The following is a 19,299-nucleotide window of genomic DNA, read 5'->3' as shown; positions in this document are numbered from 1 at the left end:
ATATATATATATATGTTATATAACAAAACTCATCTCTATATATATATAGTCTTATGTATTCGTGTTATACAACGAAGTTTTACTTTTCACCCTATCTTCTCTAAACTTAAAAGCAAGAACCAGACCTCCGTTTTGGTTTTCGTGGTTTCGACCGGACGATCTCCATCACCATTGTCTTCTCCGGCCGGTTAGCACGTCCAGCTGATAGTTCCTTCCTCTCTCTCTCTCTCTCTCTCTCTCTCTCTCTTAAAGCCAAACCCATTTTTTTTTCACTGTCCGAACTCCATGACCACCATCTTCTCCGCCCGACGAACTCCATGACCACCATCTTCTCCGTTTACCGAATGTCTATGATTCCAGGTACATACTTCATCTCCCTCTCTCTCTCTCTCTCAATAAGGGTTTGTATGCGACTCGATGATGTTTTGGATTTCAAAAAGGGTTTTTGTTACAGACTGAAGAGATTGTAGAGATTGAATCTAAATTTCGCAGGATTTTTATCGGATATTATCGGATATTCGAATATTCGATATGCTTTTCGAATTCGAATTCGAATATTGGTCAGTGATATCCGATCGGATTCGAATTCGAATTCGGATATCATTAAATATTTTCGGATTCGAATTCGGATATAGCATTATCCGATCGGATACCTATCCGTTGACAGCCCTAGCTAGAATCTATCTGATTGGTGCCTTCCATCAGTCCATTTGAGCAAGTTTTATTATGGGCACAAAACATGGACCTGAGCCAACATCGTAATGACAAAATCCAACGATACAATGCCACGTGGCATTTGTGCAATGTGGATCACTGAATTCTCAGTGTTTCGGGATCATGATAGCATTTCTTACTATAGTTGATAATCTCGAAAGGTGTGCCCGGGTGTGCAATTCTATTTAGCTTAGATAAAGTAAGAAGTCTGAAAGTCCTCAAGCTGAATATCAATCTTCGATCATGGAAGAAACGCAGGAGGTTGAAGTAATCCATTCATGGTCTGCTCCAAGATCTCTCAGTACCAGCCTAATGTACTCATTTGCTCAGGTGCCCACTTCAAATTTCTCAACTTAAAAAAAAAAATTAATTAATTAATTAAATTGCTCCTTTTTTCTGCTAATAATGGATGATATTTACTGAGATTTTTCTGGAACTATTGAGGAAATGGGTTTATTTTTGATGAATTCTTGTTGCATGTTAATAGACATGAAATGGGTTCCTTCTGAAATTAGTTGGTTTTACTTAGTGTTTGAGTTTGGATTTTTCTTGAGTTGGGATGGATGTACTCTCTTTATTTCTACTAATAATGTATGATATTTACTGGGGTTTCTGTAAATTATCGAAAAAATGGATTTTTTTAATGGATTTTGTTGGATGTTGCTAGATATGAAATGGGTGCTTTCTGAAATTGGTTGGTTTTACTTGGTGTTAGAGTTTGGATTTTTCTTGAGTTGGGATGGATGTATTCTCTCTAATTTCATCTTTTTTTATTCATTTTATACTACTAATAAAATGAGGATTAAATATGTAATTGTCTTTTATTTTGATCATGAACATTGGGTATGTGATTTGGGAATTGCTTCTTTTAGATGAATTGCTTCCTGATATTTGTTCTGTTTCAGTTATTGTCTGTCTTGTAGCTTCATGAACACTAAGGGGTGTGTGTGTGTGCGTGTGTGTTTAGCTGGTGAACTTTAATAGTTGTGGTGAACAGCTTTCCATTTTGCAAAATTTGTGTGGAAGTTTCATTTTGATTCGCTTATCAAGCGCTCCTTTTTATGAAATTATTGCTCTTCCTTTCACTGGGAAATGAACTGGAGTGGATAATTCTTGTGAGTGAGAAATATCTTTTGGTTGTTGAAGGCCTGATGTCTTTTTGGTCTTTCTTTCTTTTGGCTTTTCTTAGAGGGATGATATGGAAGTGCTTGATGAACCTCTCTATGCAAATTTCCTTAAAGTAACAGGTGTAGAAAGGCCATACCGCAAAGAGCTTCTATCCAAAATGGTACATCAAAATACTGTTTTTTTTTTGTTTTTAATACCCTAGATTTCATTTGCATAGAATCATAAATTAATTGTGATATTCTTTATCTTTCTAAATTTGAGAATGGCCAAAAGAACTAGAGTTCGTGCGACAAGTATTCCAAACACCAAAAAAAAATTTATTAGGGTTAACCTTAACTTTTCTTTGAATTGATAATCTTTCACCCAAAAAAAAAAAGACCATCACTTTAGAGTGCTTTGTTTAGCCTAAAATATGATTCAAAGAAACAATAAACAAGAACCTTCAAGGTAACATGATATTGAATCCATGAAATTTCAATGGTTCCCCATCATCATTATTCCGAAGATACTAAGTAGGCAATCCCAAACTATAAGAGTCATTGAATACCATGTAAAACTGACTAATCCATATTGGAATTTCATCCCTTGTGGAAGTGATCTGACAAACTGTAATAATGGAGAATAGGAATTTTATCTCTTGAAAAGTAGCCAACTTTCAACGACTTTTTTCTGAAGTAGTGACATGGGGTTTAGATAGGAGTTTGATTCCATGTCCACAGGGCTAAAATCTCAGCATATGCTACAATATCTTCCTTTTTTTTCCTTTAATTTCTAATCTCTCTTTCACTTTGAAATAACATGATTTGTTTATTTCACCTATTTTCTCTCTAGTTCACATGATGCCCTGTAATTCTATCATGTATGTCCTTTTCTTTTCCTGATGTAGTTGATATATATCTATAAATGCTTGAAATGAATAGGATTCCAACGGAAACAAAGTTGTAAAAGAGGTGATTTTTGGTCCAGGAAAAAAGAAATATCGGTTCTGCAAGGTATGTAACCAGCTACCAAGACATAGATGAATGTATACTCAATTTTAGTGAGAAATATTTTCTTTTGTTATACATTATTGATCATATTGTTTTGAAAAATCAAAGTTTAGTCAAGGAAAAGGGGATGTACATTTTATTTTTGTATATTGTAAGACAAGAATTAGGAAACATAACTTGCACTGTAATCCCAAAAGCATATATTAGTCTCTGTTACATAAAAAACCAAGCCATCATTCTGTAAATGAGCCTAAGTAAAATGATTTGGCCAATAAACACAGCGAGATGATCCATTGTACCATGTGCAAGGAGAGCTAATCCATCATATGCGGTGTAGCTAGATGAAGAACGAGGAGTGCTAATTCATATTGATATCTAATGTATGTATCTTTAAAACTTCAATTAGGATGAAAAAAAAAATCTTTTTCAAAAGTTGCTCATAAAAAATGTATGGATCGAACGTGTCAAGATACAATGATGAATTGAAAAGTTTTAGTTATTCAATTTTTATCCTTAGGTAATAGAATTTTTTATTAGAAAGTAAGAAGAGAAATACAAAGTTACAGAATTGTTTAAATGTACAGACTATCTGTTTACATAGCCTTTTGGCAGAAAATGAATCATTCAATTGGCACTCATTAGAGTATGAGTGGACAAAGTGGTGTGCTGATACGAAGTCAAAGATGTGGTGAGAAGTGCAAAGTAGCACGTGCATCACGATGACCTTAGAGATTGGAGGCTTTAGAAACGCGATAAGAAAATTGGAGACAGTGCAAAGTAGTACATAAGCTGAGTTAAGACTCAATCTCCTCTACTGTTCTAGAGAAGACCTTTGACAACTCACCTTTATCTTCCCTGAAGATTCCCCACACATCACTCCCATGTCCCAGACTCCCATCATGCATCCAACACCACTTTCATATTCTTGTCAACTTTTCTTTTGAGTATTTATTCAAGATTTGAAAAAAAATAAAAATAATAACTCCATTTATTCTAGCTCTACTATCCACTGTGTCATTCAAGTCCTATAGGCCAAGTTTTGGACCAACTCGTTTAGTTCCAACGAAGAATTTATCTAACTCTTTATGTTATCACTGATGGTGTATCTTTCTTTTCTTTGTTGCTATTAGTGAGGCTTTCTCGGCCTCCGTGTTTCTTGTATCCCCCCTTCCTTTGTTCAATATATTATACTTTTCAAAAAAAAGAATTTATCTAACTTTTGCATCTCTTGACTTGATAAGTGGAAAAGGTCTATTATCTGAGCTAATTGGTAAGAAGACAGAACAAACCACTGGCATGGTCGTATATGTGCGGATATGTTTCCCATTTTTTTGCATAAATATGTATACATAAAATATTTACATCTGGTGATGCTATGCTCTTTTTCCAATGTGCGTCTGTTGGGTTTTTATTTTTTATTTTTTTTTCTTTAATTTGGTCTACAGCATATGGCCAAACAACGGGTACCTGGATTGACAAATGATTTGATGAAGAGAGGAAAGCACTTCATATTAATACGGAATCCCCTTGATATTTTGGTAAGATGATCGTAGAATTTTCCTTTGTCTCAAGTCTCATAAATACTCTATTAAAGATAAACATAGGCTCTATTTACTTGGTTGCTTTGTGGTGTATGGCTCAGTTCAACTGTTTGATTTTACTATTGATGTTTTTTGCCGCTAAAATGGTAAATATTAAACCTCATACAAAATTTTGGTTGGGAGGGGATTTGGGAGAGTGTATATTTGATAGTTGTAAACAATTTTATTTTTGTTAACTTGGAATATTGTGGTTACACCTATTCCTCATGTACTAACTATTTGTTGACCCTCCATTTTTTTTTCTTGTGTTCTCAGCCGTCCTTTGACAAAGTTGTGCCACCATCCTTTCTTGAGCTAGGTTTAGCAGGCTTGGTGTCTATATACAGTGAACTCTGCGAACTTGGGAGGCCCCCACCTATCATAGATGCGGCGGACCTTCAACAAGATCCCAAGGTTAAAGTTCTCCCTTAACTGAACTAAAAACATGCTTCAACAGGAATTCTTCTAGGCCTTCTACTAAAAGCGTGGATAAAAGTGTACTGCATTCGTGGCATAGGTCATTTCCTTATTTCCAATGGTGGTGGTTATATTCCACATTTAGTGCTGATATATTGTCCAAGTTTTCTTTCATAGACATTTAATCTGGGAAATTTTTGTGGTTCATTCTAATTGGAAGGAGTGAGGGAGGAAAAGGAGAGTACTTTTTACAGTAATGCATCTTTCCAAAGTAATTTCCTTAGTAATAGGTGCAATTTATCTATTTGATGTACTTATTAAATAATGTGCAGAATTTTATTTGGCACAGTAAATGAGTATTCAGCATACTATATAGAGAACAAAATTAGTTTTTCTTTTATAAGCTTCTGAGGTTGGTTTGAGTTTCTAAGATCTAAATACTTGCTGCATATCATCATCATTAATGGATGGATGCATCTTAAATTGAGTTCACTCGGTCCGTTGTTCCTAACTTGAGCTACTCAATTTGTTTCTAAGTAACCAATTTGGCTGGCACGGTTTTTCTCCCTTAACAAGACTTCATAATTTTTAAATTTATGTCTTCCTTGCACATTCTAAACTTCTTGGGTTCTGTTTATGCACAGATACAACCTTATTATTTGTCTTTGGCTAGACCTGTCATCTCTTAGAGATCTATATTTCTTAGGTGCAGGGTTTAGGCTTACAGTATTCCTTGATCATATTGAATTTATGTGAGGTTTGAGATTCTTGTCAGCATTGAGTAAAAAAATTGTTAATTTTTATAAATAAAAAATGAATATTTAATATCTTTCAAGTACTTTGTTTGGGTTGAATGCTAGCTTAGTCGGTAAATTTTATGGGTGATGATACCATAGACCTGGGTTCAATTCCCTCCATCACCGAGTTACTGATCTCATTAAAAAACAGGCTTACCGTTCCGGAAAAAAAAAGGTCATTACAATTTTTTTTTTCTCTTCTAATGTAACTACATTTTCTCCTTGTATGTGCAGGCTGCGTTGTCTGACCTATGTGGAGACTTGGGCATTCCTTTTCAGACAGCAATGCTTAAGTATGCAAAAGTGATTCCATTCAATAGCCAATAGTAGTCTTTAAATTCTCATGTTGTCCTTTAGGTCTTTTCACTTTGTTTCCCACACACACACACACATTGGAGTTTCAATCTCCAAGGCTTTATTTTTCTTTCATGTAGTTTCTAGAGAGGGAATAACTACACAATTTCTGTAGAAGTTTGATTAGCCAGAGTGATTTTTTATCTCTAACTCCTGCATACGAATTGCTTGAATGATATGTATTTGGAGATTATGTGGATAATGAATTCTTGATCCAAATTTTTTCAGATGGGAAGCTGGTCCAAAACCAGTTGATGGGATTTGGGCTCCATGGTGGTATGAAAATGTACATAAGTCATCATGTTTCATATCAACAAGAGAGTATCCCTCGGTATGTGTTTTTTGGTATAGATTATAATATATTTTATCGTTTTCTGTTTTGATCTGTTTTGTCTCCTATATAACTAATTATTATTCTTCTAAAACAAAGACATGAGAATTTGAATTGATATATCATCTCCCTATATATATATAAAAAGCTACAAGAATTGGATTAATGTAACCTAATCAAATATTTTGTTAGAAGATAACAAATATAATGACTAAGCAATTACAAAAATAATTATTTTCCAAGGGTTTTTTTTTTTTTGGTAGATAAGGTTTGCATTTTTCATACTTTTGTAAATTTACATCACCTTTATATTTTTATTCTTGATTTTTCTAACTAAATTCCTCCATTATTTGGTTCTATTACTCAGCTTGTTTGTGTATGAGAGAGAGAGAGTACCATGGGCTTAGATTGTGTTTTTACAAATTTTGTTTTTTACAGCCTCTTTCGCCGTCATTATATGACTTGTTGGAGCAAAGTCTTCCTTTCTACTATATGCTTAGGCGCAACACTAGGCGGACATCATCCATGATGGGATCCCCTTTACCACCTCCCAGTCTACCCGTTCCTGCAAATGAGAAGATACTTGTTTGGGTTGGTGATGAGATTGTACCCCGTGATAGTGCAAAGGTATCCATCAGTTGAATTTTGTAAGAATTATCTTTTGCGGAAGGTTTTTGTGAATAAAATTGCTGTCTCATTTTATATACCTTTTTGTGTACATATTTCCAATGTTTGTACATAATTGTTGTGTTTCCGTACTCTTACCATTGTGATTGTTTAAAGGTTTCAGCATTTGACTCAGTCGTTCAAGGCGGTGATGCAGTGTGGGAGGGACTTCGGGTTTACAACGGGAAGATATTTAAGCTTGATGAACATTTGGATCGGTTGGTAAAACTTAACAAGAACCGTCTCAGATTGTTTAATGAGGACAGTTGACTTTTGACGAGCTTAGGACGAACTGTTTGAGGAGACTTAGGTCTCTTGAGTCAAAAATCAACTCAACAATAACCCAAATTTCGTATTATGTACTTCTTAATAACTTGGTATCCATTCAATGACTACTTAAGACTTGGTCTCTTGTTTTATCAGGTTGTTTGACTCAGCAAAAGCTCTGGCTTTCGTTAATGTTCCAACTCGCAAAGAGGTGCACATCTGAAAATGATACACTAATTGGTGGTTTGAAAATGTTGTGTTTATTTCCTAATTCTAAATTGCGAAGGCAATTGAGTTTGTGGCTTTGGTTCTTTCTTTTACAAATATTTTTTTTTGGTGAGGTGGACTGCAGTTTTTTGGAGACTGGCATCTTACCCTATACAATATATGATTTTCTTGGTGCAATGAATTGCAGGTTAAGGGAGCCATTTTCAAGACTCTCATTTTAAATGGCATGTTTGATAATGCGCACATTCGACTCACTTTAACACGCGGTAAAAAGGTTACTTCTCGTGGAACCTTTGAACAATTGTTTATATGGCGATTTTCTTTAGCTTCTTTTTTTTTTCCTTTATAGATAGGATTGAACACTGAAACTCAAAACTATGCATTTAGGGTGCATTTGCATGTTGCACAGAATTGTAGCCACATGTGATTTTGTATGCTTTTTGTTCATGATATATTCTTTTGGATGGTAAACAGTGTAAAAAAATTACAACTAATCCGAAATCATGATTTTGAAGTTAAAACTTATTTTTTTCTCCTTGTGACATTAAACAGCTCAACTTGCAAACTAGTAAATAGAAATCAATGACAATCTAAGACTTCTAAAGTTAATGACTTACTAATCAAGCATTTTTTTTTCCATTCAGTTCATGCTTAGATAAACTTAAAAGGGAATTCTTAGTGATACAATACTAGCTTTTATACCACATTAACTATTTGAATTTTTTTTATAATCAAGTTAATTCTATTATGACACTACACATCCCATATCATTCAGTGAGATAAATGGAAAATACTTTACCCCTATTGTCTCAAAAAACATGATATGGGACAGTTGGATAGTTTGCACTATAGAAACATGAATCTCTGATTGATTTGACATTCTTTAACCTTTTGATGTTACCAATTTGTAACAATCTTGTCTCCCTCAGGTCACTTCCGGAATGAGCCCAGCATTCAATCTTTATGGATGTACCTTAATCGGTAACAAATGTTCTTCATCTCTAGCTATCTTTGGCTTCCTAGCATTAGATTTGCAGTAAGAGTGCAACTTGGTTTGATTTGGGAACTAATCAGAAGCAAACCAACATAGGTCGGTTCCACTAAATAAGAACCAGAACCGAACCAAATTGCTCATAGAACTGAACCAAACCAAAAGTTTGGTTTGGTTCTAACGGTTGCCAATATCCTATAAACCTGCTTGGAAACAACATATTTTTAATGAAAAATAAATAAATAATGAACATGAAATTTCATATGATAAGTCATTAATCTATTTATAAAAAGAAAGTCTAATCTATCCATAAAAAAAGTAATTAATCTATGCCCAAACACTTAAAAAGCAGTAAGTCATTTAGAGTTCGATTCTCAGTTTGATTCAGTTCTATACAAGCCTTGAACCGAGAACCAAACTGGATTGATCAGTTCTCCATTTTCTTAACCCAGAACCGAACGACAACTTGTTCCAAACCAGCCCAAAGCCATGGGTTGGGTTTGGTTTGGTTCTTGGTTTGAACTGGACCAAGTTGCACACGTAATTTGCAGCACCCGGACATACCAACCCCCCACTGGTAGAGTTTGATGACTTGACCGGTCCTTGGTACTAGTACCTCAGTTCGGTTCTTGGTATGGTCTTTCATATGTTTCTTTGGGGAAATGCAGTTCTTGCTGAGTGGAAACCGCCTGTTTATGACAATACACATGGAATAACTTTGGTGACTGCTACCACACGTCGGAATTCACCAAATGTAAGATTTGTAGCTACTACTTTTTCAATCATTTGTATTCAATTGGAAGGCGAGAAGAAATGTCTTGTCTTCTTCTACTACTACTGTTCAGTGGATGTTCTTACACATTGTTCAATTATGCCCACTGTTATCTTCTAGATCAAAATCAGCTATACTTACTGGATGATCATAAACATCTAATCTATAGATAACTTTCGAAAGCTCACCCAACCTTCTGACCTGCAAAAGAATGTGAATGATCTGATAGTTATCTTCTTTCACTGTTACTCTGTTGGCGTTCTTACTCAGTTCAATTAATTTGTTGTTTTTTTTTTTCCAGAATCTGGATTCAAAGATTCACCACAACAATCTTCTTAACAACATACTTGCAAAGGTTTTGCCCTATTCTCAATTCTGCAACAATTTATCTTCTCTTGAAGCATATATCAATCGGAGAATGACCGAAAAGCCACCATTAAATTTTAATTATGGTCCAACTGGACACATGCCAACATGCATGAAGGGTTGACATTTTACACCATCCAACCCATGGGATCTAACCTAGCAGATCTAGCGTGATCAACCCAGTAGGATGATAGTGGAATCCAAATAAATGGAAAGTTTCATAGATTACTCCCCATATTGTTACATGTTCAACATCCAAAAATGGTAATTTTATTGGATCGTCATCAGACCATTCCAATAGATATTTTGTCAGAGACGCCCCTTTGTGAACCATCAAGTAGACCATGCGTTCATGAGCATGTGTGCTACTTGACACGGTGTTAAAAGTATAGTACTGTGGTACTAACCTCTCATTGTCCCATATCAGTATATTCTTTTTGGTATTTGTTTGAGCTGCTTGGAGTGGTGCAGGTAGAAGGGAATTTGGCAAATGCAGATGATGCAATTATGCTAGACAAAGATGGTTATGTGTCCGAAACAAACGCTACAAACATCGTAAGGCCTATACCTTTGATGCAATTTCCATTGATATGTTATGAAATGATGAAATCTAAGGCTTCTGTTGGATAGACACCATAATGGTCTAACCAATGGCATAGTGGTACGCTAGGTGCACCTGTAAGAGGGGTCAGACTCACTATTAGAAGATCTCCAACTAAAGGAATCTTAGCCTGTTAAATGAGCTCAACCATCCAAATGGTTGCATTTTTGTGGGCAAAACAATACTGAAAAATGTATGTAGAAATGATGGTTTTGAACTTAGATCATTTGATTGAGATGATACCTGGTGTAGGAAACTTATCCGCCACCATGCACAACGAGGGTTTTACCACCTACTCATCCCAAGTAGGGCTTAAAATGGGTCAGATTTGGGTTGGATTTGATTATATCCATATCCAGATTTGAATTTTTATTCGGATCCAGATTCGTATCTGACTCGGATCCCATTAGCTAAAACCATATCTGAACCATTTTGCTTTCACGATATCCGGATCCGACCCAAAACATAAAAATTATAATTTTCAAAGCAATATATCATTCGGATCTAGGCAGATATAGGGATGGATCTGATCTCAACTCGGATCAAGGGACATCAACTCATTTTTTTATTTGGGTCTCCTCCAAGGGTCCAAACCTGCTAATTCGGATTCGGATTTGGATCACTCAGATTTCGGATAAAATCCGACCCATTGTATGCCCTAATCCTAAGGTCTCCAATGGGTGCCTTAGATTTCCTTTATTGTGAAGGCAGCATATATATTGAAGTTGCATGCATGTGCTTTGAATTTTGCTCTCCAGATTCAAAAATATTTGTGTTTCATAATGCAGTTCTTAGTGAAAAAAGGCTGTGTGGTGACACCTCATGCTGATTACTGTCTTCCAGGCATAACTCGAGCAACTGTAAGCTGCAAAAATCTCTATTTGTAGTATGTTGGGGTCTTGAAAGTATGCTTTGTAGAAATAAACAAAATATGAAGGTAATTCAAATCGCTTATAAGTTGCAGGATCCAAGGGGAGCAAATTCTAGTTCTATTAGACATAATTACATGAAGTTCATTTAGCTAGTAAAATATGAAGTTCTAAACATTTTTTTTTTCAAATCCGTTAATGTTTCATTTGTGAAAAAAGCGTAATAGTCCATGTCTTTTAATGTTGGTGATGTAACTTCGTTAATTTATTGGTAATGAGTTGATAAATCTGTTCCTTGTGGGTTGCAGGTCATGGAACTTGTTGTAAAAGAAAACTTCATCTTACATGAGCGAAATATAAGTCTATCGGAGTTCCACACAGCAGATGAGGTCAATTGTTTACTCTCTAATTATAACTGAAGTTTTTATGGAAATTTATGAAAGTGCTTCAATATTTGAAAAACAATGTATTTATTCCTGTAGTTTTAAACATCAAAGTGGATACAGGATCGCAAACAACATACAGTTTCTATCTTTGATCGATTAGTGTGATAGATTATGTTCATATTTTTATTTTCTTTTATATTCCTTCCATTTTACCATTACCCCATTTGATTGTCCACACAATCAACTTGATGGGTAATGCCTTTTCTCCCATATATATTTGCTCCTTCTGTATGCATGGTTTTTTTTTTTTTTTTTTTTTTTTTAAAGGAAAAAAAAAAAATCTTCTATTGCCACGCCAACTTTTGCTAATGCCATCCCAAGATGTGTGCTAATCCTTTGGTGATTTACATATGAATTGGAGTGGCATTAGCAAAAGTTGGTGCGGCACTAGAATATCTCAGAAAAACCCACCTGTGCAATTTCTTGCTTATCATAGAGTTATGTTAAGTTCTAAGATTGTACTTGCTGCATCATCGAGTAATCTAGAATATTTGGCTGTCAGGTATGGACAACGGGAACAATGGGAGAGCTCACCCCGGTGAGTTCCTTTTACTTGAACAATTATTTCAGTCTTCTTCCTTGATTTTTTTTTGTCTGATGAGTTTTATTTTTTTTAATGATGGCTGAAATGATGACCAATTTTTAAAAGGACTAGCTTGTCATATGATGCTCATGCCCAATGTTTATAATCTTATTTTTGAAGAACTTTAGTTTGAAATTTCAGCTTTGTAATTCCGTTAAAGCACCTTAGTGCTTCACCAGGTTTCAACTATATTTTGCCACTCCCACTTCAAAACTCATTCCTAGGGCATTTTATCATGAAATCAACACTTTTTGACATCATGATGTTACTCTACATTAAGACCCCATTTTTTTGTTTTTTTTTTTGGTATTTTGTTAAGGGCACATGTTAAAGTGCAAAAAATACACTTTAGATATTGGATTTTGTACCAAAAAGGCCCTTAAAAAAATTATTTTTTTATCAAAATACCCTCAGATTCCAATTTCCAAAGTGTATTTATTGCACTTTAACATTAACAAGACCCCCCCCCCCCTTTTTTTTTTTTTTCCTATTTTGTGATTAATGATTTTTAAACGAGTAGTGTTCCTTTTACTAGGTTGTCATGATCGATGGACGTGTGATTGGTGATGGAAAAGTTGGTCCTGTGACTCAGAGGCTTCAAAATGCTTACAAGAACCTGACTGCAGAACAAGGGGAGCCTATACCCACATATTCCAAGACTTGAATATTCCATCATTAGAGGTGTTCAAATCTTTCTATGTTGGATTATTCCTATTTACATGAAGATTATTCAGCAATAAATTTGAAGCAGAAATTGGCAGCTACCTATCAAAAATAAAAATTGAGGATTCATCCTTTTTTTTTTCCTGTGATGTTTTATTAGCGATATTTTAAAAGCTGAACCACTTCGAAAAAATAGAAGGATTCGTCCAATGCAGCATTTGCAAATAGAGATGCAACAATTGGATGGTTATGAACTTGATCATCAAATTGCATAGATCTTAGGGGTGTGATCACATCTAAGTCGGACCAATCTACAATGGCTCCCACCACATCGCATGTATACAGTTTCCATTCTGCTTCAAAATTTTGGTAGAACCCTCTCCTTTAAATCACATGTGGCATCTCCAGATAGGTATCCCAAATATTAACAAAAAGTAGGGGTGTGACATAAACACAAAAAGCTGTGTCATGTTACAAGAAGGGTTCCTCCAAAATTTTGAAGTGGACTCTACTCAAAGGGTGTTTTTATATGTGCCCTCGAAATGTACTGTAAGTGCAGAAAAAGGCAAGAATGACTAGCACACTGATGTTGCAACAACCATTTAAATGCTCATATTTGGAAAAACATGTTCATGAGGCCATTATGATGCCCAAGATAGCCTCTTTCGAGTTATTTTTCAAGCTTAGTCACCACGCACTCACTTGGACCTTCATGTGAAGGGGATCTCTAGAGAGCACATAAGAAACAGAGAGAAAGAAATTAAGAAAGGAGACAAGAGGGGTTTCATTTGATTAAGTTTGGGTGATCCCAAGTGATTATGCTTCCAAAGTTTCAAGTCCCTCCAACAAATTTTCAGACCTTCAATGCCAACTTCTGTGCAGCAAGAGCTTCGGCCTCGAGCGTTGGTTCCCATAGTAATGTAGTTTCTGCTAGCAAAGCGGTTACAATATATGGGTCCATGTTCGAAGCTGGACGACGATCTTCCAAGTAACCTAAAAGAAAAAAACACCAAAACACGATTACCAACATCTCCAAGTCAAATGGATCAGGTTTGAATCAACTTAACAATTAATCTAGACACACACCTTTGCCTTGTTTCTCGGTTTCACGCCCCACACGAACCGAGCAACCACGGTTAGCCACTCCCTTCAGGTTGAAATCATGGAATCTTGTAAGATATTCTATTTTTCTTCTTTTAAAAAAATAAAAATAAAAATAAAGTCTACTAAAAACTGGGTGTTCATAATTCCAAGCATACCCAAGAAAAGGCATTAATGCTGGCAGTTTCGTGCTTCCCTGTCAATCTTCGCTCATTTCCTTCTCCATAGGCACTGATGTGATCCTTGTGGCGTAGTGAAAGATTCAGAATGGCCTTCTTTATCACTTCAAATCCTCCATCTTCTCTCATGCTCTTCGTACTGTGACCTCAGTAATCATCAGTAATCAATTGTTAATAACTATACACTAATTGACTCATAATTTCTTAGAGATGTATAACATATGAGGTGCAAGTTCGAAATCCATCTAAACCCATACAGCAAGGTTTCAGTTTCTTAGATTATTGTTCAAAATACCTGTAATTAGTGTGACATCCCGCACCATTCCAGTCACCCTATCAACCACGAAACAAATACAATTTTTATTTATTTATTCAAGTGGATCAATAAGCAATGAAAGGAAATGTGGCCGTAAACTACCTCTATTGGTTTTGGATCAAGAGACAGAACAACACCAGCTTGTTCAGTAATTCTCTGAAAGAAAACATAAACACAAGCATAAATATATTTTAATTTATTTTCTTCGAAATCTAGATAAAAGCGAATTACCTCAAGAATGTATCTAGAACACCATATATGGTCTCCAGCTTCGATGCCCACACTCGGACCCACTTGATATTCCCACTACATTTTGCAAATACATAGTTCACTGACGCTGAGCAATAATAACTATGATCTACATACATATTATAAATATAAGCAAAGTAAGAAACCAATGGGAGAGAAGAAAACCTGGCCAGGCATAACCTCCCCATTAGTGCCACTAATGTTGATACCAGCATATAAGCAAGCCTTGTAGTGAGCATCTGATATATCACGCCCAAACGACTTGTCTGCTCCAGCAGCACAGTAGTATGGACCCTAAAAATTAAAATTAAGAAAATCAGACATTTTTATTTCATATCAAATATTGCCCCTTTTTTATCGATAAAAAATATCGATTTAAGAAATGCTGAAGCTTTGGGTGTAAATTGAGTGAGAAAGTGTTACTTGGGGACCAGGATATCCTCCAACAGGCCAACCTAGAGGCCACTTCACATCTGTTTGGAGTAAGGTGTACTCTTGCTCTATCCCATACCTAATTTCAAACAATCGGGAAATATTAGCAAATCTATTTTATGAACTGAAATTTAAGAATAAATATTTAAAAGAGAGAGAGAGAGAGAGAGAGAGAGAGAGAATATGCTCCAAGGAAGATATGAACACAATTGGATTAACAAAAGATATGGCTTTATACATAATTGAATGGAGGAATAGATTCATTCAACCGACTCCTGATTTTTATTTTTAGGATAAGGTTTGGATGATGATATCTTCCGAGGAAGATAATATTATAAAGGATTAAATTCATCCCCCGTTAGGCCAAATTTACGACTAGTTTAATTAGCACCAACTGTACTTAGTTTTTTTCTTCGTTTTTTCAGAGTTTTTCCAAGACCAAACCAACCATAGTTAATTAAACACACATATCTCTAGAAATGTGCATGCACATATATGTATGCATGTGATATTGGAAGGAACTTACCATGGGACTTCATCAATGACCTTTTTATTACTGAAGATCTGAGCAGCCCTGTGGCGTTTGTTTGTTGGGATGGGCTCTCCTGCTGGTGTGTATGTATCGCAAATTACCTTAATAAGAGAAACGGGAAAAAAAAAATCAATATTACAACCAACCCTCGCAATAAAACAAACAGGTTTACCATCAACTCTAATTTCATGGTAGCTTACACTCACCAAGATATTTTTACCACCTCGGAAAGGGTCCTTGAAAATTGCTTGAGGACTGGAAAATTAAGATGAAGTGCAATAAATAAATAAATGTATTTTAATCGATATAATCAAAAGTAGATTTGTTTTCATTTTCTTTCCACGATCTTACTATAAAATTACTTCACTATCTTCTCCTGGGGCTTGCCCAGTACTCGATCCATCGTAATTCCACTTGGGAAGCTCTGAAGGGTGTTCAATGGGTTTCGAGATTGTCTAACATAAACAAAGAAAATCATGATAAAATGGAAACATATAAAAAGAGTATATTTTGTATCATTGAGAGTTCAAAAAATAGAAATAAAAATATCATCATACTCTCGATTTGCTACGAAGATCAATCCCAGATCCTCCAATCCTGATTCAAATCGCAATAATAGAACAGTTAACAAAGATTTAGAAAACTAAACCAACTTAGATGACAATGTGGTTTATCAGATACTTAGTAGATCAGTTATAGTGCATAAATTGCATCATCCAGACGATCTTAATTGTCTGACTAATATACCCGTTTATGAAGATGAATGTTGGGCAGTCAAGAAGCATTCGGGAAAGACTAGGATAGATAAAATTAGAAACGATTGCATTCAGGAAAATATGGGAGTAGCTCCAATAGGTGATAAACTAAAAAAAAAAGTTGACTAAGATGGTTTGGCGATGTTTAACGAAAGCTAATTACAACTCCAGTTAGAAGAAATATTCAAGTTGAAGGTGCTGAAAGAACAAAGGAAGGCCCAAAGAATGTGGATGGAGATGGTGAAAGCAAATATGAGAAATATAAATTCTTAAAAAAAAAAAAAATCGTTGTTGCCAATACTCATAACTTGTTGACAACACCAAGTCGAATGTAGAGATGGTTTGGACAAACTTCCTCGTACACTAAGTCGGTAAAGTTTGTGAGTATCGATACCATAGTCCTGGATTCAAAGCTTATTTTCTCTGATGAGATACTGATCTCAGTATATATAAAATAAATAAATAAAGGCTTCAGTGGCAACACCAAGCGTTTTTTGAGAACTTTTCCGATAAAATTCCGTATGATATTTAAGAGGGGCAAAACAGTCATTTTTCGAGGGGTCAATATACCAACATTATAATATATAACTGCCATTGTAACTGTTACAACAGTAAACAACTCTCCCAACCAAACTCATTATGAGAACCAAATGGGATGGGGGGAAGATAGATCAAACCAGATATACTCGGCGATGATCTTATCGGTGTAGGGTGTGACGTCCAAATCTAGAAGATCTTTCAACCTATTGACAGTGCCATTTTCAGACTTTATTGCAAGCACTCTAAATTTGGTATTGGTTTTAGGAGACCCTTTTCTTTTTGGATTCAGAACAAGGGAGTTCCACATCTTTGTTGTAATGGGACTTGCATTTGTTGTGTTCTTTGTAATTCTCATCCGCCATTGCATCGAAGGTGCCAATATTTGTGCCATCTTCACCAACCCACACTGAAAAACCAAGTGTTATCGACTTTTAGTTATATAAATAGTATTACCTTAAATAGATTATTCTATAAGTCCCAACTAGGAAATTAACCATATATATACAAGGAAATGCAAACATCCAAGACCTCATGAGGACGTTAACAAGCTTCACGCCCTATTGATTTTTCACAAATGCACTCTAAAAGGATTTATTATTTTTGTCTTTTAGCGACAAAAAGTAAAAATATTATAATCGTTGTACATTGACATTTGGTAAATTACTTCTTGAGAGGGTTTTTTATATTTTCAAAAATACCATTGCACATGATAATGATACCCTTACTTTTTGAACTAAAGACAAAATAATATATACATTTTAAGGACATTTAAGAAAAATTGAGAATTATGGAGCTGGATAACATGCCTCCCTATGATGTCTTGGACGTTAGCATTGATACTCCCACTTGTGGAGCCCACATGGATAATATTTTAGATGAATCTACGCCACCGATCATTGAGTCATTCTAAACATGATGATCATTGTCATAAAAAATAAGTCAAATCTAACATCATTAACTATATTTAAAATAAAAAAATGTGACTAAAATTAATGATTTAAATGAACAATTGAAAATTTTCAAATTCTAGTCAATTTTGTTAGAATGGATTGAAAATTTATGAAAGTTGGATCATCTAAAATTTTATTCATACAGCCCACCACAAGTGAGGCTACAAATAGAGAGTATCCCAAGACTAACTCTATACTATATATCATCATCATGATCATCATCAGATCATATTTATGATCTAATAACACTAAACCCATGAGACTTCCACTCACCAAGAAATTTTTGCTTGATGTGTGTCCATAAGCGTGGCTTATAGATTATTAGCAAGGTATATAACAATGAAACTTTTAAAACAAAACCAAAAGAAAAAAATTACTCTGTTCTTATGACTAAGATACCCCAACAAATTAAGAAATGCCCAACAAGACCTTTAGGTGCCAAAATCACATTAAGGGGATTTTTACCATAAAATGCATCTAAAAAATGACCCAAAATGCTATAAACTGACAATGAAGTACAAAACAAGGAGTTTTACTGTATCATGTGTCAGATTCTGACTACCAGTGTGTCACACATCCTTCCCTCCGAGCATTATACATAGAAAAAAATAGCCAAAAGACTTACCGGAAAGTGGCTGGAGAAGTGGGTACTGTTAGTGCTTGTTACAGTTGTTGCTTTGAAGTGATTTTGTAGAGAGGACTAAGGGGCTAATATTAGGTAGAGATATAGAAAGATAGAGGGAGAGTGAGATATCTTTAAGGTTTTAATGTTTTTTAAAGGGGAGTCCACAAAACTCTTGGTGCCCTCAAAAAGGCCAATAAACTATTTTCCTCCACACATACCACAACCCTATCTGCTAGGGAAAAGCCAACAAACCTTTCCATTTCTTCTCCATCCAAAGACTTGCATCATAACAACTCATTAAAAATCTCTCTCTCTCTCAATTCCTGAACAAAGAGCTACTTAGGAAAAGTAAAGAAACCTATTTAATTCCTCTTTCATCAACTACAATATTATATATGTACCATTATAAAACTTGCTATATATGTACCATTATAAAACTTGCACAAAAACAACCAAAATACAAGTCCTCTTTAAATATTCTCCCTCAACATTAAAATAATTCTTGCCAAACAGTACTTTTTTTTTATTTTATTACAAATCACCTTTGACCTAAGATTTATATTTTTAAATGACAAGATTACCCTTCTAACCTTTTATTGAAGTCAAATTACAAAAGAAGTGGCTCCAACCTAAGACCCAATCCTCACCATTATTAAGGTCTCCACATTTCAATCCCAAAAAATAGATACTCTCACTTGGTTACCCATCCTTTTTGGATAGAAAAAAATTCAAATAGTTATGTTGAAAATAAGTTAATTTCAAAAAGTTTTTAATATGAATGGAATTAAAAATTATTAAATAATTTAATGATAGTACTAATTGATAACACGGATAGAGTGTATATCACATGAATACGCA

At 34.9% G+C, this 19,299-nt stretch overlaps 2 protein-coding genes across 3 annotated transcripts; one reads left to right on the top strand and one right to left on the bottom strand.

Moving 5' to 3' along the window:
- The first annotated feature begins 884 nt into the window (after positions 1-884).
- On the top strand, positions 885-12,906 carry LOC147402347 (branched-chain-amino-acid aminotransferase-like protein 1). 2 transcript variants are annotated; one of them, XM_086443963.1, is made up of 19 exons: positions 885-1,044; positions 1,904-2,002; positions 2,763-2,834; positions 4,277-4,369; positions 4,688-4,825; positions 5,860-5,918; positions 6,208-6,310; positions 6,749-6,937; positions 7,094-7,194; positions 7,400-7,454; positions 7,659-7,745; positions 8,401-8,452; positions 9,131-9,216; positions 9,536-9,589; positions 10,072-10,155; positions 10,990-11,061; positions 11,379-11,459; positions 12,019-12,054; positions 12,635-12,906. In XM_086443963.1, exons 1-19 carry the CDS (start codon positions 958-960, stop codon positions 12,761-12,763), a joined length of 1,677 nt encoding a protein of 558 aa, XP_086300089.1. In that variant the 5' UTR covers positions 885-957; the 3' UTR covers positions 12,764-12,906. The 2 variants fall into 2 exon arrangements, with proteins under 2 accessions (XP_086300089.1, XP_086300090.1); XM_086443964.1 differs by lacking the exon at positions 2,763-2,834.
- A 440-nt stretch (positions 12,907-13,346) lies between these two features.
- On the bottom strand, positions 13,347-18,604 carry GS2 (glutamine synthetase 2). Its single transcript, XM_086443965.1, has 14 exons — positions 18,442-18,604; positions 17,004-17,272; positions 16,129-16,168; positions 15,923-16,026; positions 15,778-15,826; positions 15,566-15,672; positions 15,031-15,118; positions 14,773-14,901; positions 14,590-14,664; positions 14,461-14,514; positions 14,338-14,375; positions 14,022-14,181; positions 13,849-13,909; positions 13,347-13,755 (listed from the first exon to the last, which is right to left on the bottom strand). The coding sequence occupies exons 2-14, from the start codon at positions 17,255-17,257 to the stop codon at positions 13,616-13,618; spliced, it is 1,299 nt and encodes a 432-aa protein (XP_086300091.1). The 5' UTR covers positions 17,258-17,272; positions 18,442-18,604; the 3' UTR covers positions 13,347-13,615.
- Positions 18,605-19,299: the final 695 nt, after the last annotated feature.

Source organism: Akebia trifoliata, chromosome 5 (assembly GCF_017979445.1).
Source record: "Akebia trifoliata isolate Shusen 1 chromosome 5, ASM1797944v1, whole genome shotgun sequence".
Classification (NCBI taxonomy): Eukaryota; Viridiplantae; Streptophyta; class Magnoliopsida; order Ranunculales; family Lardizabalaceae; genus Akebia; species Akebia trifoliata.
Note: the sequence above shows the minus strand (reverse complement) of the source record. Positions and strands in the feature narration are given on the sequence as shown.

Coding starts and splice junctions, on each gene's coding strand:
- GS2 (XM_086443965.1), bottom strand. CDS start 17,257: ATGGCACAAATATTGGCACCTTCGATGCAATGGCGGATGAGAATTACA. Junction 16,027..16,128: donor ATCTTCGTAGCAAATCGAGA/GTATGATGATAT, acceptor TGTTTATGTTAG/ACAATCTCGAAACCCATTGA. Junction 14,376..14,460: donor TTGATCCAAAACCAATAGAG/GTAGTTTACGGC, acceptor CGTGGTTGATAG/GGTGACTGGAATGGTGCGGG.
- LOC147402347 (XM_086443963.1), top strand. CDS start 958: ATGGAAGAAACGCAGGAGGTTGAAGTAATCCATTCATGGTCTGCTCCA. Junction 1,045..1,903: donor TAATGTACTCATTTGCTCAG/GTGCCCACTTCA, acceptor GGCTTTTCTTAG/AGGGATGATATGGAAGTGCT. Junction 4,370..4,687: donor GGAATCCCCTTGATATTTTG/GTAAGATGATCG, acceptor TTGTGTTCTCAG/CCGTCCTTTGACAAAGTTGT.